Genomic DNA, 23,363 nt, shown 5'->3' with positions numbered 1-23,363 from the left:
TCTGACGAAGTTCCTTGCTCGTTCTTCCTCTGCCAGCAGGTGCTTTTGTTAGCTCCTCCTCATCCTCTAATTCCTTCTGATCCGAGGAAGAATTCTTTACTTCCGTTGGTTGAAGAGGTTTGACCAACGACTCCTCTTTTCACTGCTCCTCGGAAGGCATTTTTCGAGATTTTCTGAAAGCCCTTCCTCCATGCACTTCACATCTCGTCGAATTACTACCTTCCTGCTCCCTGGAAGATAGATTTTGTATGCCTTAGCGTTCTCGCTATATCCCACTAGATATCCTTTCTCTGCAGTTTGATCTAGCTTCTTCCTCTTTTCCTTGGGTATGCGACATTATGCTAAGCTCCCAAATATCCTGAAATGACTGACTTTAGGCGTCTTCCCTCTGAAGACCTTCTCTGGAGTAATCTTGTCCAATGCCCGATGAGGAGTTCTATTATGAACATAGATTGTTGTGTTGCATGCTTCTACCCACAGGAATTTTGGCATATCCTGATCATACATCATTGCCTTAGCTGCTTTTACAATAGTCATGTTCTTCCTTTCTACTACTCCATTCTGCTTCGGATTGTAAGGATCTGTCCACTCTCTTCTGATGTTCTCCTTAGCGCAAAAATTAGTGAAGTCCTTATCGACATACTCTCCACCATTATCTGAGTGCAAAACTTTTATTTTTTTCCAGTCAGATTCTCCATCAGAGCCTTGAACTCTTTGAATTGACAGAAAACATCGTCCTTGGTTTTCAAAAAATAAATCCAAGTTTTCCTGTAGTGGTCATCAATGAAGGTAAGGAAGTACTTGGCACCACTAAGAGCTTTAGTGGATATAGGTCCACAGATATCTGAGTGTATCAATCCTAGTACACTCTTAGCCTTGTTCTTACTTCTAGGAAATGTTGCTTTAGTATACTTTCCCAGAGCACATCCTCTACATACATCATCTTGTTCTGTACTAAGATCTGAAACTCCTGTTACAGTGTTTCTGAGAATTCTCAGAGCCCCATGGTGCAAATGTCCCATTCTTCTGTGCCATAGTTCGTTCAAATCCTTGTCTCCATGATTGCCTATTAGTGCCATTGGTGATTCTAGTTGTAGTCTGTTTAACCTGTTACTTTTGATCTTGATCTGCACTTTCTTTTTCCAGCTTGGGTGTTTGACGTATACTTTCTCCTTAATGAAGAAAACGTCATAGCCTTTGCCTTGAAGTTGCGACACGGAAAGTAAATTCATCTGCAATCCTGGTACATGCAGCACATTGGTAGCACAAAACCGCTGTCCCGTTTCTGTTTGAAAAACTATGGTACCCCTCCCTACTGGAGTACACTTTGCCTTGTTGCCCTTGGTGATCTGAAAGTTCATTCTCTCCTCCTGATAATCTGAGAAACATTCCTGGATTCTCGTCATATGCCAAGAGGCTCCACTGTCTATATACCATACTTCTGATGATGCAGAGCTAGTCACACAAGCCACTTCTTCTTCCAGCCTGGAAGCCAACATAGAGAAATCAAAGTTACTGTCTCTTGTGTAATTTTCTGAAAATCTGTGCGAGTCTCCTCACGTAGATGCCTCTGCATCATGGTCTCGACCCATAATTGATTTTCCCTTCCTGTCTCTGATTACTTCCTTTGATACCATGTGAAAATTCTATCACTGCAACAACTGATTTATTTTACCTACTTATTTGCCAATAAGTTATTTATGAAAACCCTTCAGTAAACATTAAAATAAATTATGTTGCAGATATCACACCATAATACAAAAACAAACACATGCACAAGAATCAACACATCAACATAGATATTAAGGACACTTGTCCCCGAAAAACCCAATGGGGAAAACCGGTGCAACAGAGGAGGATTTTATTATTCAGCAATCCTTTAGTACAATTGGGTGCCAAACTGGCTTACCCAACAGAGAAAAAATTCTCCAGCACTTCTCCCAACCTCAGCGTCAGGCTTACTGGCCTCTACACAACTCCCAGACCTACTGCGTCAGCTCCTGCCTCTCTGCATCAGCATTGGGCCTCTCTGCATCACCCACATAGGCCTTCCAGTGATTGTGCAGTCTGCTACCTCTGCGTCTGCCTGAGAGGCTCACCCACGCAGGCCTTCTAGTGACTGCGCAGTTTGTTGGCTCTGCATCTGCCTCTCCAACCTCTGCGCTGGTCTTTTGGCGCTGATCTCGACTCTCTATTCCGTACTTGCTGCCTCCTGTTGCTCCCCAGACCACTAGTTCGAATTTCTCAGCTAACCCTGCTCCAGAAAGCGAACTGACTGGTCTCCCTCAGTGTGTTCTCCAATTGACCCTTAAGCCTCTTCTTATACTTTTCATGTTGGTGCTTCAACGGCCAAGATTAAATATTTAATCAACGACTAAGATTAGATTTGGCTTGATCCATGACTTTTGGAACCTTCTAACCTAGTTTTATATTAATATCCATTAATATTTTATTTTTTCTAAGTTTAGACTTAGGAACGCCATTAAAATTTTTAATTATTTTAATATCTCCCAAATCGGTTAGAATCTGCCCAAACCATTTCTGGGTCATGGAGATCTCATGTGCTTTAGCCTCTCCACCAATTTTCATGGCTAGAGAAAATCCAATGCTACCCCAAATCAACATTCTAGAGTGACTTTCTAAATATAGTAAGTCACTTTCCAAAATTAGTAAGTCACCTTGCTTCATTTGGTAATCATATATAAATGATGGAACATCACTCAACTTATCCTTAATCAATCTAAATTGCTTAATTTTTAATTTAATCATCAATATTATTATTATTATTACACTTATGATACTATAATATTATCTAAAGAGGAATTACATGTCACCTCTCCTACTTGGCATTCAATCATGCCACTTCACATCTCTCTCCTTGATAGCAAATGAAACTCTCTCATTCAATGATACATTAGTCTCTCTCTCTCTCTCTCTCCCTCTTTTAAAGGATTCATTCCTCTCTCTCTTTAATGCTCTTATGCGCCTTTTACACTCTCTTAGACACTTTATTGTCTCGTCATAAAAAAAATTCCTCTTACACCTCTTTAATGCATAAGTTACACTTCTCCTTAATGGCTCGAATTACTAAGGCATGCATTCTCGTTCTTTATGGCATGAGTCACTAAGGCATGCGTTCTCTCTCTGATGGCATGAGTTACTAAGGCAAGTGTAGCTCTTTTATGGCATAAGTTACACTCCTATTTTGGCATATGTAACTTCTCCTCAAGGCATGGGAGTTACTCCTTCATAAATTCGACCTCCTTGCTCTTCTTATATATTTTTGCCTCTCATCCTCTCTACTACTCACTTGTGCATTGTGAAAGGAGAGTATGAACTTGAGAAAGAGAGAAATAGAGAGACTAGAGAAGAATTGAGAGAAGAGAGTCATGAATAGTAAGAGCAGAACTTGGTGAGCAATCCATACAGAATAAAATTCCTGATTAAATTATAAGAATTTCACCCCTCGCAAATGCTGTAAATTATTTACTTCCAAGTTCCCACCAACTACAATTTCCAGCCTCTCATCTTTTTTGAGGTTTTGCTAGTTTGTGTTTTTCCATTCTACTACTTGAAAATGTTTCCCACATAAAGACTTTCTAAGGAAAATGTGGTGAGTTTCCATGAGAGTTTGATGTGTCATTTAAATATGAAAGGGAAAAATGGTACTTTGCTTACCTATTTCATGAACAATGACAAGTGTGGAGGAAATTATTTCAGTTTTTCGTCCGCAGTTTCCCAAAATTTCTTATAATTTAACCTTATAGCATCTTAGTATTCAAGCACATTGGAAATTTATGTAATATTTACTTTGTGATGTAGTTTCTCGTTGTGGTGTGTGGAAATCTTTTAAAGCAATATTATCCCTTATCTGTTTCTTGTTTTCTGTATCTTCTGAATATACTCTGTTTATAATTTTGCAGCCAATAACATTTGCTTTTGTGTATGTTGGAACGACAATAAAGGATCTCTCTGATGTAACTCATGGTTGGAATGAAATTTCGACAACTCGTTGGGTAAGTGTCATCTTCTGCAACGATTCATGGAAATTAATAATTCCAACTGAAAGGATTGTTAAGTTTCTCACAACATAAGCTAAGTAGTAACTATGTTGACTAACTTCTCTACGCCTTTATCTATTTTATTCCTTCCTGATCTTTAGTTGAGGATGAAGAAAGTAAGTACCAGAAAGGGTGTATGGGTGTAAGAAATTTGGATGCCTTGATGCATAGAAGAGCCAATTTCTCCTTCCCCCAAAACGCAGTCAAGTACTAATTATGTTTTTCTCTGATTGAAAACTTGTGATGGCCTATGTATAATGCAGTTTTTTTTCTGCATCCTGCTGTCTTTTATTAGCTATAGTTTCCATGCAGGAAGTTCAAGATACACTGCAATTTTTATCAATGTAGCTGACTTTATTTAGAGAAAATATCAGTTTCAGTTATACACAGTAAGATAAGTTTCATCCTCCAGTTTTACAAGTGCAACAGCTTGCTTAGAATTAAGAAACTTATTTTCTTCATTAAAATATTGTGAATGTCTATCAATGCAACTGATAACCAGATGTGACTAATGGGAATGCATGAAATACATATAACACCAATATCAAGGGAGACTAGCATCCCCTAGGTAAAGTGACACTGAAGGATAAAGAAGGCCAATGAGCTACAAATGGATAAAAGGTACAGTGCAGAATCAATGAAATGGAATGGTTGAGGTTATGCAGCATTTTCTGATGCATTTAAAGATGAGAATGAATTGGTGATCAAAGCTGAGGATGAATGATGTTAATACTACAAATTTGATTGCTGTTGGCTTGACTAATGCTGAATCCTAGAGGATGATGTGATGCTTATGAGCGTGGTATTATAGTTGCTAAAAGTAGGAGATGATGATTCTGTTGCTAGATCTATGTGCATTCTCCCGGGTAGCTAGAGATTGCTTGATGAATGATTTGTCAAGGCCAGATAGTAAGAGTATGATTTCGACTTTGATGAAAACAAACAATGTTACTTTCATTTCTTTCTTTTACATTTCTTTTCCCTTGGGATGTCTGATGAGCTTTTGGCTCATTCTTTTGTTGATTTTTGGGAGCTGCAGTAGGTATTCAAGTCAGCCAAATCAAGAGAAAGAAAAATATTATTTTTTTGCTCATGTAGGCTCCACAAAGTCAGGTCGTCCCCACCATACGAATGGGTATGACCCTAGGTCAAGACCACTATATATAACCATTCAACCTCCTTTGACCACTATATACAACCATTTGACCTCCTTCATTTTGGCATCAATTTGGATCATCAAATACATCTGTTTTCTGTTCACACGTGCGAATGAGGAGAAGAAGACTGGGTCTTGTTACCACTCAAACCAGCGTGGGACCTAAAAGGGGTTCCTAAGAGGGCAGCTGCTAGGTCAAGGGCAACGGTGGAAGCTTAGCCCATTGTCACCACAACTAAGTCTCCATGCTCTTTACAGACTTTCACCGATGGGAGGAGTCCCAGTAGTGTAGGGATCAGTTTATAAAGTAGATGTCAATGGATAGGTGAGGAGTGACCCTGAAAACCCTTTCCCAAGGATGGAGTGAGGAATGGAACTTGCTTGCTCTTTAAGCAAGGGACTTGGTTCATTAGGGTGAAGATTGGAGGGTTGAGGGAGAAATGATAGGCTTATAAAGGAGTTTATCAATCCCTATAATCTTTGGAAACTTGGATTCCCAAATGGTCCTTGACAAATAGTCTTTTTGGAGAAGTGGGACCACATGGGGCCAAGTGGACCCAACCTAGGTTCGGGGATGGAATGCAACAACCAATGATGTTCCTATCTTGTACAAGGTGAGGGGAAAAGACCAAACAAGAATATTTATTTCAAAAGGTTGAATTGATCCTATTGAGGTCTAGCCTTGAGGATGCCTAGGAAAAAATCGATCCTAGAGCTAGGGCTTGGGATTCCTGGAGATTCCACCGTTAGAATTGCCTCAAATTTGGAGGAGAGGGAGGGGACTCACTAGCGCAGTAGCCTATAGGAGATTGAAGTTTTTCCTTGGGTCAATTCCCGGAAAATTGATGCCCTATGTGACCTAATGGGGCTAGACTTGGGTAAAAAGGGGAAAATAGTAGAAGGAAGGTTAAAATGATCACCCCTTTAAGGGTTCAATGCCTAATTCACTTGGGGATATGGAGTCAAAGATGATAATGAGTAAGAACTTGGTTTCTTGATCAAGGAGGCCCAAAAAGTCAACTTCATCCAACGTTGAGGGAAAAACAAGAAAAGTGACCTTCAAGCATTTATACTTAAAAGCAAACAATGCAAGCTTATTGAGACAAATAATCTCTAGGACATTTCATTCATAAACATTGGCCCATATATTAAACTAAAACATGCTCAATTCCACATTTCAATTATGCAACAACTAGCCCTAATTTTAGCAGTGTGCAACAACAAGAATAATAATGTCAAAATTCACTTACAACATTATAGAGTATATCCAACCAACTTCGTTCACAAGAAAAAGCTCCAAGACAAGATAAATAGCCCAAATCCATACGTCAAAATTCATCCATCTCTAGAAAATATCCTTCAAGGAAAAATGCAAAATTCTTTATGATTAGAGAGATCCCAAGTCAAGTGATGATACAAATGAATGTATCTAACATCAATATATAGTCTCCTAAAGAGTTCGAATTAGCATATGGGCCTACATTAACCCCTAATGATAAAATAATGTGCAAATAAAACTCCTATTGGTGACAAGCCCACCAAACTAGCTAACAAGCGTAAAAATAAGCCTCACAAAGGGCCAAATAATAATATGTACATGTTGTAATGCCCTCCAAAGGCTCAATGATATCCTGAAGTGCCATATTGAGGAATAAATTCCTCAGAATATGATGGACAAGGGCTGGCCCCTTGTTCTCCAAGTAGTAGACCTGTGGTGCTCCCAGTGGGTTTGAGGGCACATAAATGACCCCATGGGTCTCCATATGAATCGAAGATGCTTGTAGATCCTTTGCAAGGGTCCAAGTGGTGGAATGAATGCTACCATGACATCGTACAAGTCCTGGGACACTTGTCAAGAGTGTGGGGTTGTGGTGGGGGCCTACTGGGCATAATGTACCAAGCATATCATCCTCATCCCAAAAGTGCATCGCTAGTAGTCTCTGAGCATCCATGAAGATCCGTGGAGTGTTGTCTGGTGCTGTGGAGGCCCACGACTCTCTATGCACATCCTACATGTGCCAATGTAGAGTTCTGGGGGTTAGGATCCCATATAGGGAAGCCAAACCCAAATGGAAACCGCTTGTAGTCCTACATAAGATCCAATGCATCCCCTAGGCTTCTAGCACAACCAGTCATTAAAATAATTGGGTAAAAGAGAATACAAATCATGGATAACAAAGTGGGCACTTCATAATGGAATGCCTTTCCGTAGTGGGCTTTGGCATGTGCTAGTGTCTCCAAGCTCCAAAAGGGGTTAGCCAAGTACTTTATTAAGTGGTTTCAGCCCTTAAAAGGGAACGTGGAATGGGATAAGGAATGAGAGGGGCAATCCTGGGCCACATAGTGGGGCATATGGGTAGCTAGATAAGGGGAAGCTCACACCCAGGTATGTAATGTATAGGTCGGAGCAATTGTGGTACATGAGGTGCCTCGACGTTGATTTTTCCACCCTTCTTCATATACCTTTTGCCTTTTATTTATTTTCTTTAATTAACTGCTCATGGCTCAAAGGACAAGAGCATGATGTGTTCCTAGATGATAAAGGAAAATCATGGGTTGCTAAATGATAAAGGAGGCTCATCTAGGGCCTATGGAACCAGGGTGATGGCCAATGATTGGGGTAGAGCGCATGTAATGGCTTTTGCCCACGTGCTAACTATTTTTGTCCCGACCATCTATTGCATTTTGTGGTACAATTTCCCGTTAAATGTGGCCATTTATGCTTTTCACTTTTTATTTTATTTGCTTTAACCTCCGGGGTATCATTCTAGGCCTGACCCAAGGTGGGGGCAAGGGGACAGGGAGGCTAGCCCTATGTGGACCCAGAATGGGAATGTCGATCTAGGTGGGAGAAAAGATGAATGGGGGTATAGTGAGTGGATAGGGAGTAATATGTGCAGATAAAGGGGTGGGACCATGCACCCAAAGTCAGGGTTTCCCAAGTAGTACCACTCTAGAAACAATGGTCAATAAAGGAGATCCCATGAGACTAAGATCCAAGGGTAACAACCAAAATAAATCAAGGGGATAGGAGCACAAACTAAGCCCACTCTTTCTGCCAAATCCCCCCATCAATCCATACCTAGAAGTGTTCGTGATAAGTAAACCCAATACTCAATTATTAAATGAAAAGACATACCTTTATATTCGGGTGGGGAACCTTCAAACATACGATCAATACAAGTGGGTGAGGGACCACATGGCTGGCTCAGGTGGCAGAGAAATGGCACAACGAGCTAGTAGGGGGCATCAAGGGGCTACTGGCTGTCGGTTGAGGCTCATCATGGAGAAAAATTTCTCTTGGGGATATCACCCACAAAGTGGTTGGTAACATCTGGCTCCAATTGGGACATGATCTCTCTCAAAGTGGATTAGGCAACTCGAACAGGAGGTCACGAGAACTCCAACAATCTATTGGTTATTGTCGACCTGTTATCTGCACATGTCAAAGATCAAAGCCACGGGGCAACATGCTTTTCACTGTGTCTAATGATCACCCATGCTTAATGTTAGCCCATAAACCAATATGCAACTTTTTTATTTTTATTTATTTTTTATGTATATATTTTTTATGCAATTTAATCTATCATAAGAAACATCATACACGGTTAGTTCTAATGCAAAAGTCATCATGCAATGCATCCTACCCTAACATGCATATAGTAATGTTAATACTAAGTGTAATCATAAAGCCAGTGCAACCAACATATCATCTCATCAATAGACATATGCCTGCTAGTATGATTACTCATGTAGCAACCCCCAAATTGAATGTGGACATAGTCACATGGTAGACAAGGCGGGAAAAAATGATCTCCATTCGAAGTAGAGGGAGGTCCTTGGAGAAAGACAACTGGTCATTCTAGAGGTCCAGGGCTCCCCTTCTATGTACAAAATGGAGGAATAAATGATTACTCTCGAGAATTCCTCATCACAATCACTGCTTGTAATATCATGCTTTGAGGATGTCACATGGTTGTGATGAGAGGGGAACGAAGAGTGAGAGAAAGGAGGAATGCAACAAATAGGTCTCTCATTGTGATGGTCACAACGGGGAGGGGAGGTCGCGGAGTGATCATAATCTTGAGGATGGGTCAAGGGGGGTAAAGTGTATTCAATGAAGAGTTCTTCCTTAACACTATATTCAGAAAAGGGAAAAGGGGCATGCTCACTTGAGGTGATACCAAAAGGGATGAGGGACTTACTTGAGGAAGACTCAATGTGATGAACAAGAGGGAAAGACAAAGGGGAGGGTGAAGTGTCATATTCAACGAGTTTTCCTTCCCCATAGCCTAAAGGCCCAAGTGATTTGAATACATAATCATAAGGTGGGTAGGTAAGAGCCTCGTTGCTTTCCTCATTATAAGTATCAAAGTTTGGGCTTCCATTAAAAGGAGAGTCCATCACTTCCATCAAAGATTGTCCTTCTTTATGCAAGGGAACATAATGATTCTCTTTCCCAAGGGTATCAATGGTTATGTCATCATAAATAGCGTCTAAGGGGAAGGGAAGACCAATCTCATCCTCATCCTCCTTGTCGGTGTCATAAATGGGAGCATGATCAAATTGAGGACGAACAATTTCCCATTTCTCCTTTTCAATGTGGAAATAATCTTCAATGTCATTTTTTAAGGGGCTAATGGGATCATCTCTCTCAAGGTTTTCAAAAGAGGATTCATCGAGAGTAATATCCTTGAGAAAGGTAGGGGTGGTCTCAATTTCACTTTCCATAAATTCATCCTTCCCAGCACGTGTCTTCAAAATCATCTTTCCCATCTTGTAGTCCCCACGAGGGCTCATCTTCTTGCTCTTCACCGAGGTCCTTGAGGTCATCTTCATCTAGGTTAGTTGACAAGCGAGACCTCTCTTCTTTTCTCTTCTCTTGAAGAACAATGGCTAAGGTATTTGTTACATGATTCTGGTAGTATGCTTCTAGGAGTAGAGCATGAGTAGGGTTCTCTTTATATTCACATTTCATCTTATGAAGCTTCACTTCTTCATCATATAAGCAGGAGAAAACTTCATTAGAATTATATTCCCTTACTACCTCCCTGCATGACCTACTATGTTCATCCATTCTTTCTTGCATGATTTGGAAGCTTGCGGGGTCCAACTCTTCGTCATCCTTAGAGGAGGTATTCCTATTGTTATTGATGAGGTTATCTAGAATATTCACAGCACAGGTTATGTGAGCAAGGTCACGAAGACAACTAGGATCCTCTTCATAAGCACACCTTATTATGTCAAGTTGTACTTCTTGCGACCTATAAAACCTGAGGATGAATTCCATATCCAAGCTCTCCAACATATCTTGAAAGGATTCTGCATATTCCACCACTTTCCTTTGCAGCTCTTGAATCTTTTGTTTATTGAGCTTTTCAAATATAGGACTGAGAGAAATCTCCATCTTCTACGATTTTGCATATAAAGATTATAATGGAGTTGCCAGGGTCAATTGAGGTGCCTTGATAGATACTTGCTTCACCCTAAAAGTATTAACTTTAATGCTCAATGAAGAACTAGGGCTTCGTTCTTCCAGTGGAGTCGCCAATAATGATATGTCAATATGTCGTATGGGGAATAAAGCACACGCTTTGGGTTCCCAGCAATAGTGCCAGAAATGTTACCACTCAAACCAACATGGGATTTAAAAGGGGTTCCTAAGAGGGCAATTGTTAGGTCAAGGGCAACGGTGGAGGCTTAGCCCACTGTCACCACAGGTAAGTCTCATCGCTCTTTACAGACTTTCACCGATGGGAGGAGTCTCGATAGTGTAGGGATCACTTTGTAAAGTAGATGTCAATGGATAGGTGAGGATTGACTCTGAAAACCCTTTCCGAAGGATGGAGTGAGGAATGGAACTTGCTCTTTAAGCAAGGGACTTGGTTCACCGGGGTAAGGGGTGAAGGTTGGAGGGTTCAAGGAGAAAGGATAGGCTTATTAAGGAGTTTCTCAATCCCTATGATATTTGGAAACTTGGATTCCCAAATGGTCCTTGACAAATAGTCTTTATGGAGAAGTGGGACCACACGGGGCCAAGTGGACCCAACCCAGGTTCGTGGATGGAATGCATCAACCAATGAGGTTCCTATCCTGGACAAGGTGAGGGGAAAGGACCAAACAAGAATATTTACTTCCAAAGATTGAATTGATCCTATTGAGGTCTAGCCTTGGGGATGCCTAGGCAAAATTCGATCCTAGAGCTAGGGCTTGTGATTCCTGCAGATTCCACTGTTAGAATTGCCTAAAATTTGGAGGAGAGGGAGGGGACCCACCAACATAGTAACCTGTAGGAGATCGAAGTTTTTCCTTGGGTCGATTCCCGGGAAATTGATGCCCTAGGTGACCTAATGGGGCTAGACTTGGGGAAAAGGGGAAAATAGTAAAAAGAAAGTTAACATGATCACTCCTTTTAGGGACCAGTGCCTAATTCACTTGGGGATATGGAGTCAAAGATGATAATGAGTAAGAACTTGGTTTCTTGATCAAGGAGGCCCAGAAAGTCAACTTCATCCAATGTTGAGGAAAAAACAAGAAAAGTGACCTTCAAGCATTTATACTTTAAAGAAAACGATGAATTCTTATCGAGACAAATAATCTCTAGGACATTTCATTTATATAACATTGGCCCATATATTAAACTAAAACATGATCAATTCCACATTTCAATTATGCAACAACTAGCCCTGATTTTAGCAGTATGCAGCAACAAGAATAATAACATCAAAATTCACTTGCAACGTTATAGAGTATATCCAACCAGAATTTTGTTCACAAGACAAAGCTTCAAAACAAGATAAATAGCCCAAATCCATATGTCAAAATTCATCCATCTCTAGAAAATATCCTCCAAGGAAAAATGCGAAGTTCTCTATGATTAGAGAGATCTCAAGTCAAGTGACGATACAAATGAATGTATCTGACATCAATATATAGCCTCCTAAAGAGTTCGAATTAGCCTATGGGCCTGCATTAGCCCCTAATGATAAAATAATGTGCAAATAAAACCCCTATTGGTGACATGCCCACCAAACTAGCTCACAAGTGTAAAAATAAGCCTCACAAAGGGCCAAATAATAATATGTACATGTCGTAATGCCCTCCAAAGGCTCAATGATATCCTGAAGTGCCATATTGAGGAATAAATTCCTCGGAATATGATGGACAAGGGGGTGGCCCCTTGTTCTCCAAGTAGTAGACCTGCGGTGCTCCCAGTGGGTCTGAGGGCACATAAATGACCCCATGGGTCTCCATATGAATCGAATATGCCTGTAGAACCTCTGCAAGGATCCAAGTGGCGGAATGAATGCTGCCATGACATTGTACAAGTCCTGGGACACCTGTCAAGAGTGTGGGGTTGTGGTGGGGGCCCGCTGGGCATAATGTACTAAGCATATCACCCTCATCCCAAAAGTGCATCGCTAGTAGTCTCTGAGCATCCATAAAGATCCATGGAGTGTTGTCTGTTGTTGTGGAGGCCCATGACTCTCTATGCACACCCTACATGTGCCAATGTAGACCTATGGGGGTTAGGATCCCATATAGGGAAACCAAACCCAAATGGAAACCACCTGCAATCCTGCATAAGGTCCAATGTGTCCCCTAGGCTTCCAGTACAACTAGTCATTAAATAATCGGGTAAAAGAGCTTACAAATCATGGATAACAAAGTGGGCACTTCATAATTGCACGCCCTTCCGTAGTGGGCTTTGGCGTGTGCTAGTGTCTCCAAGCTCCAAAGGGGGTTAGCCAAGTACCTTATTAGGTGGTTTCAACCCTTAAAGGGGATAATATGTCCGAGGTACATCCCTCTAGTGGGGGTGGCAAGTGACAAATAAGTGGAATGGGATAGGGAATGAGAGGGGCAATCCTGGGCCACATAGTGGGGCATAGGGGTAGCTAGATAAGGGGAAGTCCACACTTGGGTATGTAATATATAGGAGGGAGCAATCGTGGTACATGAGGTGCCCCGACCTTGATTTTTCCACCCTTCTTCATATACCTTTGGCCTTTTATTTATTTTCTCTAATTAACTGCTCAGGGCTCAAAGGACAAGAGCATGATGTGTATGATATAACAATGAGTACCCCCTTTTAGGTAGGGCGGTTCATTTCCCTCCAGGAGTTGGGACAATCAAGGGTTCCTGAATGATAAAGGAGGCTCATCTAGGGCCTATGGAACTAGGGTGATGGCCAGTGATTGGGGTAGAGCGCATGTAATGGCTTTTGCCCACGTGCTAATTATTTTTGTCCCGACCATCCTTTGCATTTTGTGGTACAATTTCCTGTTAAATGTGGCCATTTATGCTTTTCACTTTTTCTTTTTATTGCTTCAACCTCCGGGGCATCATTCTAGGGTTGACCTAATGTGGGGGCAAGGGGATAGGGAGGCTAGTCATATGTGGACCCAGGTGAGAGAAAAGATGAATGGGGGTATAGTGAGTGGATAGGAAGTAACATGTTGGGATAAAGGGGCGGGACCACTCACCCAAAGTTGGGGTTTCCCAAGTAGTACCACCCTAGAACCAAATGGTCAATAAAGGAGATCCCATGGGACTAAGATCCAAGGGTAACAACCAAAAAATATCAAGGGGATAGGAACACAAACTAACCCCACTCTTTCCGCCAAATCCCCCCATCAATCCATACCCAGAAGTATCCGTGATAAGTAAACCCAATACTCAATTATCAAATGACAAGACATACCTTTAAATTCGGGAGGTCCACCTTCAAACATACGATCAATACAGGTGGGTGAGGGACCACATGGTTGGCTCAAGTGGTAGAGAAATGGCACGACGAACTAGTAGGAGGCATCAAAGGGCTGCTAGCTACCCACTGCGGCTCATCATGGAGAAAAATTTCTCCTGGGGATATCACCCACAATGTGGTGGGTAATAGGTCTTATTAGAAGTTAGACTAGTGTTGACCTGGTCTGTTTGATCAAGTTTTCTTGGTGGTTGATTGAGCTCTGTTCTGGGTAGATTGACAGAAGTTTGATTGAGGCAGTTGACTGAATTTCTAAGGCATAGGTTGACCAAAATTTTTAGCTAGTTGACCAAATTTCCTAGGCACAGTTTGATCGAGATTTTCTTGGGTAGTTTGACCGAGGTTGACTGAGTTATCTAGGCAGTAGGAGAAGAACGAAATTTGTCCTGTTTGACTCAGGGTTGACTGAACTCGAGGGTAGCGGCAGGAGGCCAAATTTAGGCCTATTTGACCAGGTTTTACTTGTGTGGATTTTATGTTCAGTTTGACTGGAAAATCTGATTGTACCTTTTGCTGAATTGAACAGTTTATCCTAGAAAAATTGTTGAGTTTTCCACCGAGATTGGTTTCCGAGATGTAAAAATTTGGTGTCTACTATGCAATGTGCATGGTTTGTCTACTGTGATCTTTACTGTTCTATTGCATTTACTATTGAATTTTCTAAAGTGTAATTGCTTAATGATGTCCTGAGGTTGCTAAAGTAAGACTATATCGTTGGAAGTAATAATCAGTGGCAAAAAATTGTGCTTGTCTAAATTAGCACTAAAAATTGAACATAGTATCAGAGCCTTGGGGAAGAAAGGATGGTAAGATCAGCTCTTGAAGACACAGAGTTTTTCAATTTGACTGATTTATCAATATATTTGACCAGATAACTCCCTCTATCAAGCCTAATAAAAGTACAAATTATCTTTTCTTTTTTGCCCTTACAAGCACTATTATAGATCACAATGACATTTGGTTAGTAGACAGTTGTGCCTCCAGACATATGATAGGTAATCGTGACAGTCTCACAGAATTGACAGAAAGGAAGTCAACACAGAAAGTGGAACTTGGTGACAATACCAAGTATGAAGTCAAAGGTGTTGGCTCAACATCCTACTGTGATCTTTACTCTTCTATTGCATTTACTATTGAATTTTTTAAGAGTAATTACTTAATGATGTTCTAAAGGTCCTAAAGTAAGATTGTATATCATTGGAAGTAATTATCAGTGGCAAAAAATTGTGATTGTCTAAATTAACACTAAAATATGATCATGGTATCAGAGCCTTGGTAAAGAAAATATAGGAAGATCACCTCTCGAAGACGCTGAGTTTTGCAATCTGACTGATTGGTCAAGATCTTTGACCAGATGGCTCCATCTATCAAGCCTAATAAAATTACAAATTATATTATCTTTTTTGCCCTTACAGACACTATTATAGATCACAATGACATTTGGTTAGTAGACAGTGGTGCCTCCAGACATATGATAGGTAATCGTGACAGTCTCACAGAATTCATAGAAAGAGGAAGTCAACACAAAAAGTGGAACTTGGTGACAATACCAAGTATGAAGTCAAAGGTGTTGGGTCAACATCCTTTTAGTTGGAGTCTAGAGGAAATATTCATATAAATAATTTGTTGTATGTACCGGGTTTGAAAAAGAAATTGATCTCTACTCCATGCTTGGAAGACAAAGGATATAGAGTTGCATTTGTTGATGGACAAGTCCTTGTATGGAAAAATGGCTCAAACATAGTGTTAAAATTGGAAACTAGGGCCAAATTCCACCTTGGGACAACTCATTTGATGGAGATGATGATTGCATTGAATTCCTCTTTTCGAGAGGACCAAAATTGATATAGAGATCATCTAATTTGGACATGCAGAAGTGTGTTTTTAAATTTATGCCCACATGTGTAAAATTGTTTAGGTTGGCCACATCATCATGTAGGCTCACGAAGCCCAAGATACATGTCACTTCACCCTCAACGACTTGTATAAATACAAGTGACCTCTCACCTCATTTGGATCATCATCACACACACATTTTTCTCTCTCCTCTCATTGGTTCATACAACCATTGGGCATTCTCTTTCTCTCACATGTGTGGCAAGGGAGGACGAATTTCATACAGAATTACAGGGCTGAAAATTTCGGACTTTCCTGTAGTTTGACTAGCATTGACCAGTGTTGACTTTGACTTAATGGGCATCCTTTGACTTTGATTTCAGGGTGAGTTTCTATCTCAAGAGGCCGCATTTTTGGGCACAAGAATTGAGGCAAAGGGAGGACTTTGACCTGTGTTGACCGCATGGTTGACTTCAAGTTGACCAAGTTTGACTGCAGATTTTATGACTATTTTGGGTTGACTTTGACAATTGTTAGAGGTCGAGTTTGACTGCCTTTGACCACGCTTCAAAGGAGAAGTTTGATTGCCTCATTGACCATATTTGACTTTCTAGTTAGGGTTGCGTTTGACTGTAGATTTGACAGGGCTAATTTGACTTTGATTTGGCAAGTCAATTTTGACTTTTTGTACTCTCTTTCTTTGCTGAACATTTGATATAATAATAAAAAAACTGATCAAAGGGTTTTCCCCACATTTGGGTTTTTCCCCAACATCTGCCAAATCCGGTGTCCTCTTGTCTTGGCTTGTCTTCTGCATTTTTATTTTATGTTCTATCTATAATCACTGTCAATGTGATTTATGGTTAATATGTTTGCTATTGGAAAGTTGAAAGTAATTTGGAAATTGTCATTGGGCTACTTAAAAGTACATTGAAGTAATTGTGTTAAGCATAGAACATACCATTGTTATCTAAATTTAACATGGTATCTGAGGCTAGGTGAAGACAAAGCCCAAGCAAGAGAGAGAAAAGCAATCACTAAGAAAGATTTATTGGACAAGTTTCAATGGATTCTTCATCTTACTTCAAGACTAAGGACAAGCTCAATGACAAATTTGACTATCATCGATGGAAGATGACTTTGGACTTGACTTTGGACCTGACTTTGGAGAAGCATGAAGTTTTGGACTATGTGAAGGGAAAAGTGGTGGAATCTCCTTCAAATGCACTAGATGCTGCTAAGACGAAGTATAGAAAAGGTGAGGTTAAAGCAAAGAAAATTTTGGTTGAATTTATTCAAAAGCATTTGGTTGCTTATATTTCTGATTTGGGAACTTCTAAGGAGATATATGATAAGCTGGTTGGGATGTTCAAAGTAAACAATGCAAATCAAATCCTCTTTCTTAAAAACAAGTTGAAGGACATCAAGATGGATAAGGGGAAGTCTATCCAATCCTACTTCACGAGGACACACAAATCAAGAATGACCTTCTAAGAGCATGGGATGTGTTTAACACCACCATTCTCAACAACGACAGGATTCCTAGTTTCAGTGAATTATTGGCTAGATGCACTCAAGAGGAGACGAGGATGATGGAGAGAGACAAGCCTTCAAATGGAAATGAACCTATTGCTTTCTCCGCTCATGCTAAGAGGAAAAATAATGCTGGTCCAAGGAGATAGGGTCAAGGATTCAAGCAAGTATTCAAAGAAGGAAGGAAAGTAAGGTGCTACAATTGTAACAGGTTTGGCCATTATGCTAGAGAGTGTCCTCACAAGAAGAATTCTCCATGGGATGACAACACCAACAACAACAACTTCAAAGGCAATGGCAATCAAAGGAACAACAATTTAATAATAAAGGAAAGAGGAATGCTCCCGCTGCTTGATATGGAAATGGTCGACCTCCCAAAAGATCAAGAATGATCCAGACTTATACAGGAACGCAACAGAATACTTGTAATGACCACTAGTCGTATACCCAGCGGAAATATTAAAATACTTCATAGACAAAGACATCCATCGTAGGATAGTAATTGTAATTTGTATATTGTATAAAAAATTGATATAGGATGATACAAATGAGAATGAGGGTCCTATATATACAGCCAGGTAAGTACTCTTTCATTGACGGTTATGTCCTTAGGGACATACCTTTTCATTAATTGCTAACTAATTAATCATTAATCTTATTTGTTGTCTTTTACGTTATTTGTGTTTACTTATATATAAATTTAGTTTGTTACATTGCCTTCCCCTTCAAAAAGCTGTCTTCAAAGCTTACTGATGATGAATTGGATCTCTTTTGTCGTTTGAAATTTTTCTCGTTTTCTAAGCTTTTATCTTTGTTGATACAAGACAATATGATGCTCTGAGCAATAAACAAACTTGTCATACTGAAAACGGATCAGACCATCCTAGATTAATCTTCTAGGAAATCTTCTGACCCTTAGAGATGTGTGGTGAATAGTTATCATATGAGTGGATTGAGCTTATTTCAGTATTCTTCGGAACATAAGTTTGTTAATGTTCTGCGTGATATAGATTTGTAGATTTATTAAGGCGTCTACTCTTGTTATTTGGATGTAGATAAGTAATTTTTCTTGTTTGAAGTTCCTTAAACGTTTTTATGGCAGTTTTTTGATTTCCATCAGGCATTGTTGTTGTTGACTTAACTATTGAATCTTTATTTGGGGTGTCCTCTGTTTGAACGACAACCTCTGAGTATGTTTTTACTTCAATAGGGTTTGGATTTGCCTGAACTGCAGATTAGTGGTCTTGATGTTTGTTTCTTCAGTTTGGACTGCTACACCTGGAGATTTTGATGCTTCCTTTGCGACAAGTTCTTTGAACTTATTTGAGTAGATTTTGATTATGATTTTTGAGACGTAAGCATTCTTCATTTTCTGAGTCAACTTTATTTTGGCCTTCATGCTTCCTGTCTTTTAAACACTTGATTTGTTCTACTAATGTTTGGTTAAGGCTCTTTAAACGTAGATTTTCTTCTTCTTGTTCTAATAAACGCTCCTTGAGTTCCTTCTTTGATGCTTTAGCTTTCTTGACTTGTTCGAGTAGCTTTTCTTGGTGATCTTTGAGGCACAAAATTTCTTTGTCTTTGTTGCAGATGACTTCTTCAAGCTCTTTTTGCTTCTTTGATATAGTTTTTTCGTTATCTTGAAACATCATGTCTGAGATATCCTTAAGGTCTTCTAATGAACATTTTATTGATTTCGATTTACTTGTTATGTCTCGAAACATGACATAATAAAACAAAGTAAAAATAAAGATAATAAGCAAAGAAAACAAGATGAAAACAACAAGTAACAAGCAGAATATGTACATGGAACAGGCATGGCTCGGCCTATTGAAGGTAATGCTTGAGATCTTGGTTGTTGACAGGAAGGTTGTCAATCCTCCTGTCAAGTGATTACAAGTGATATGTGTGTGGGCCAAGCTTCTCGTGGACTAGTGTAAGTCCATCGGGCTCTGCTACCAGAACTTGGTGGCATTCCAAAAGACCTTTAAGTGAAGACAACACCACTGTTTCAGGTATTGCGTGCAACATGGGCTCGGATGATGGCACAGGGTAGTTGTTTTTATTCTGGGAACGGTTCAAGTTTCTGAAATCAATGCATAAGCGGTTCTCGGATTTCTTTCATGCGGAATTTAAATTAGAAAACCAAGTATGATGACGAACTTTGAAAGTAATCCAATCATCCAAAATGGCAGTCAATTTTTCCTGTATAAGGAGTGCAAACAACATATGTGTTTTACCTGGTCTTTTTTGCAATGGCTTGTCTCCTCCTTTACCTGGAACCCTGTGTTGAATTGCTCATGTGTAGTGTGTACTTAGGTCATCATCTGCCTGTGTAGACCCATCCCTGTACTGTTTATTCAAGCAGTCAAAGATTTGTCACTGCTGCGGTGTGTAGCTTGTACCGAGATTGGCTATCTTCGGATCATGATAGGTTCCTAGGTTGCTTTGTTCGTTTGTAGTGGTGGTCCTATGGGTCCCGCTGTTTCTCGACCCTTGACAGAAATTTGCAAACCATAGAGCTTGTTGAGGGAAACCCCACCCTTGGGAATGAGGTTGCCTTTCTTGCCCTCAGATGCAGTTTTTAGGGGCTGTTCGTGCTTACCTTCATCAATTGTTATGTCCTTGAAAGCATCATCACTGTCCGCAGGGTACAATATGACTTTGAGTGTGGCTGCATTGAGGCTGATGGTCCTTTGTAAGCTCAGCACGAGTGCTTCATACTCAACAATGTTGTTTGTGCACTCGAACTTCAAGCAGCTTGAAATCATGCATTGTCTGTTGTTTTGGACGACTGAGATACACTCAGTCCTTGAGCCATCATGTGTCTCTGATTCGTCAAAATCCATGGTCCACAGCTTATCTGTAGACGGAACGTTTGGCATGCTAGTACTACTGCTACTATTGGTACAATGAACTGTACAAGTTTCATTACCATCAGTTGGGCAAGGAAGGAGTCCCAACTGCATGTCTGATGAGGTTGGAGCTGGCCGTGTAGGATAACACTCCAATATTTTTTCTAGAAGGCAGTTGCCAAACATGAGTTTTGTGGAGGCCAACGGTTCATTCTCGCTATTAAGGGGAGTGACATTGTGTTTCATATACCTCTCGGATAACACCCAAATTTGGTTGCATTTTCCCTTGTACGGAAGCCACATGTGAGACCAGTCTGTAGCAAAATATCCATCTAGCTTGATGGACTAGTCTCTATTGAGTAATAGACCATATGCTTCCGGTATGTCCACAACAAGTGTGTTGATGCATTGGTGGACTCAATTGTCATGAGATAGTTGGTTGATTATGTGTTGCGGTTCACCAATGGCTGGTAATGATGTTCGATCAAGTTGGATGATTCGTGCGGATGTCTCGCTCCATTGCACATTAATCTTCCTAGTGATGGAGAGCGGCATGACGTTGGCTGCCGCGCCGGAATCAACCAAGCAGTTGTGAACATTTGTAGTTAAAAACTTCAAATGAAAGTAGGAATGGGGGGCAAATTGAGTTTGCTTCCATCCGAAGTGTATTGAGGACAGTGGAAAGTGATCTCGAAGGTGTGCTTGCTCCCTTGCGGATAGAGGCTGCATTGTCCGTTGTTGTCTATCCCAATGCACACAGCAGAATATCTCGTTGACTTTGGACCTTGGCTAACTCGAACAGACTGATGTTCGCTTGAGTTTTCTTCATGTCATCAACAATGTTGTAGTCCAGAGGTGGTAGACTCACCGAGGTGTCTGGGGTGGAACAGATGTTCATGTTGTCCGGCGGAGTGTTTTGCAACTTGCTGCTCATGGATGTACTCTTATTCATTGCTGTCTTCCCAGACTTGCTTTTTGTTTTTTGCTTTCGGGCGGCGTGGATCGGCCTTCTTCATCAGCGGTCTCACCTTCTCTTGCATTTCCCCAAGTGTAGGCAGAGCCCCTTTACTCCTAAGATTGTAACGATCGTTTTTATTTTGGGGCTGCTTCTCGGTGTTCGTCTTCGACATTACTCGCGAGCACTGATATGTGTTCACCACATGCCCAGAAATTGATGTTTCATCAGGTGCAACCTCTTCGTCATCATTAGTGTCTTTTGGTTGCTCCTGCATATTGCTTTTCGCATCGAGTGTATGACTGCAGACAGAGCTAACGACTTGCTTCCAATCCGAACAAGAGTTCTCGGGGTGATGTTCTTCATGGAAGGAACAAAACTTAGGATCTGCGCACTGTTTGAGTTGGAACACAGGCTTCTGTGCAGTTTTTGAAGCGAACCGGTTGTTGCTTAATGAGCCGCTCGATGAGCTGTTTGCCTGTCTTTGTCTGGGTGGATGACTGCTTGCAAATGTGTCTGTTTTCTATTGCTTGAGCTCGGACACTTCCGTGGTCAAGTTCTTGACAAGGCGAGTGAGGGTCTCAATATCGGTTGCTTCCTTGTCTCTGCCCTTGCTCGCCATTGCTTGGGGCTTCTTGCTCGCATCCTTGGAGTCCTTCGTTGATTCGTCATCCTTGATGACTCCGATCGCGTGCAGGTCTTTCTCAACAACAATAGCCTCTTCGCAACTTTCCAAGAGTGTTGGTTTCACAGCTCGCTTGACGAACTGTGCAATGCTGGTTGGCAATGCGGATGTGTAGTAATCAACAGTGATGGAGTCATGAGGTTTAGTGTCTGCTGCAAACTTGTTCAGAATACGTGTAAACCTCTGATTGAAGTCTTTTACTTTTTCTTTTCCCTCCATCTTGAGGCTTCCCAACTCTTTGAGTAGCATGGCTGGGGTTTTGTCGTCAGCGAACTTCTCAAGGAACATGCGTTTGAATGCACCCCAGTTCTGTATAGAGTTCGGTGGAAGGTTGTGATACCATGCAGTTGCGCGACCATCCAAGGTACATGGGAACAATCTACATGCTACGTCGTCAAACTGTACCTCAAGGGTCTGCAACTGTAGGTAGAAGTTGTCTAAGTGGTCTTCCGCCTTCACCGTACTGTTAGGGTTGAACTTGATGTTCATTCTCTTCGCTCGCTTCGGCATCTTGTGTAGAACAGCTGGGAGAGACAATGGTCCTTGAGTCATCCATTCAAGATTTGGGTCAGCCATCTCTTTTTCCTCTTTGCCCTCTTCCTCTCTTTCATAGTTTGATGGTTCTGGCTCTGAGTCTGTTGGTTTGTCTCCGCCTCCGCCTCCTCCGCTACCTTCCCCTTCACCTCCTGTACCGGAGTCTGATCCCAAGATCACAAGAGTCTCTTGTTTGCCTTACCGGAAGATCAAGGTTCCTCTCCATCTTCAATAGCTTTTGCCAAACCTTCAAGTGTGGCAAGGACTGCTTCTTCTATCGATGATACAACAACTCCTGTGGGAGTGGCTTTTGACTTCCTTGATGCGTATGGAAGATGCTGTATGCCTCAGATTAGTCCAACTGCTTTTGCGAATTGGCGAGTGATGGGACAGACAGAGCAAAGTTGATGATACAAAATCTCGTGTTCAATGTTGGGAGGTGAGGAGTAACCAACTGTAGAGTCGCGTGTAGGTGAGAGGGAGTGTGAGTTACTGCCTTGACCAGATGGTTGATGAATGAGTGTGAGGGGATATTCAACCATATACAACTAGTTGCCCTCCTTCTAGCACTAGAAATGTTAACAGTGCTGGACCCGCCAACATTCAGGGGATCACCTAGGTATAAAGTCCCAACTAGAACTCACAGCATTTGGTGTGGGAGTCCCATTTGGTATGATGGCCCAGTTGCCATTGTCTTAAGGATTTGCCTCAACTCTTGCTTGTTAGCACAGGTGAGTGGTTTGCTTTGCCTTCGAGAAGTGAGGTTCGTGTGCCTAGTGAATGCTAGTGTACTTGTGTCAATGGTTCTTTCACTGCAAGGGGAGAGGGTGAGAGTGAGTCCCAAGTTGGTTGGGATGAAGTCCCAACTCGGCTAGGAACACACAACACAACAGGACGTGCACAGTTTTTGGAGGAGCAGTCCACACAGATGCGGCAGTCACAACACACAAGGTAAGATAACACATACAACACTCAAAGGAT

At 41.1% G+C, this 23,363-nt stretch overlaps 1 protein-coding gene across 3 annotated transcripts in view; it reads left to right on the top strand.

Moving 5' to 3' along the window:
* LOC149179381 (uncharacterized) overlaps positions 1-23,363 on the top strand; it is a 316,696-nt gene that overhangs the window by 260,362 nt on the left and 32,971 nt on the right. For 2 of the 3 annotated variants that reach the window (XM_089420632.1, XM_089420630.1), the window contains exon 7: positions 3,924-4,016. The exons of the other annotated variant lie outside the window; for it this stretch is intronic. In XM_089420632.1, coding sequence (XP_089276758.1) covers positions 3,924-4,016 — 93 coding nt within the window. The remainder of the gene's footprint in view (positions 1-3,923; positions 4,017-23,363) is intronic. 3 annotated transcript variants of the gene reach the window in all.

Source organism: Pinus tabuliformis, chromosome 4_1 (assembly GCF_031772625.1).
Source record: "Pinus tabuliformis cultivar Carrire ecotype Pingquan chromosome 4_1, CPIR1, whole genome shotgun sequence".
Lineage (NCBI taxonomy): Eukaryota > Viridiplantae > Streptophyta > Pinopsida > Pinales > Pinaceae > Pinus > Pinus tabuliformis.
Note: the sequence above shows the minus strand (reverse complement) of the source record. Positions and strands in the feature narration are given on the sequence as shown.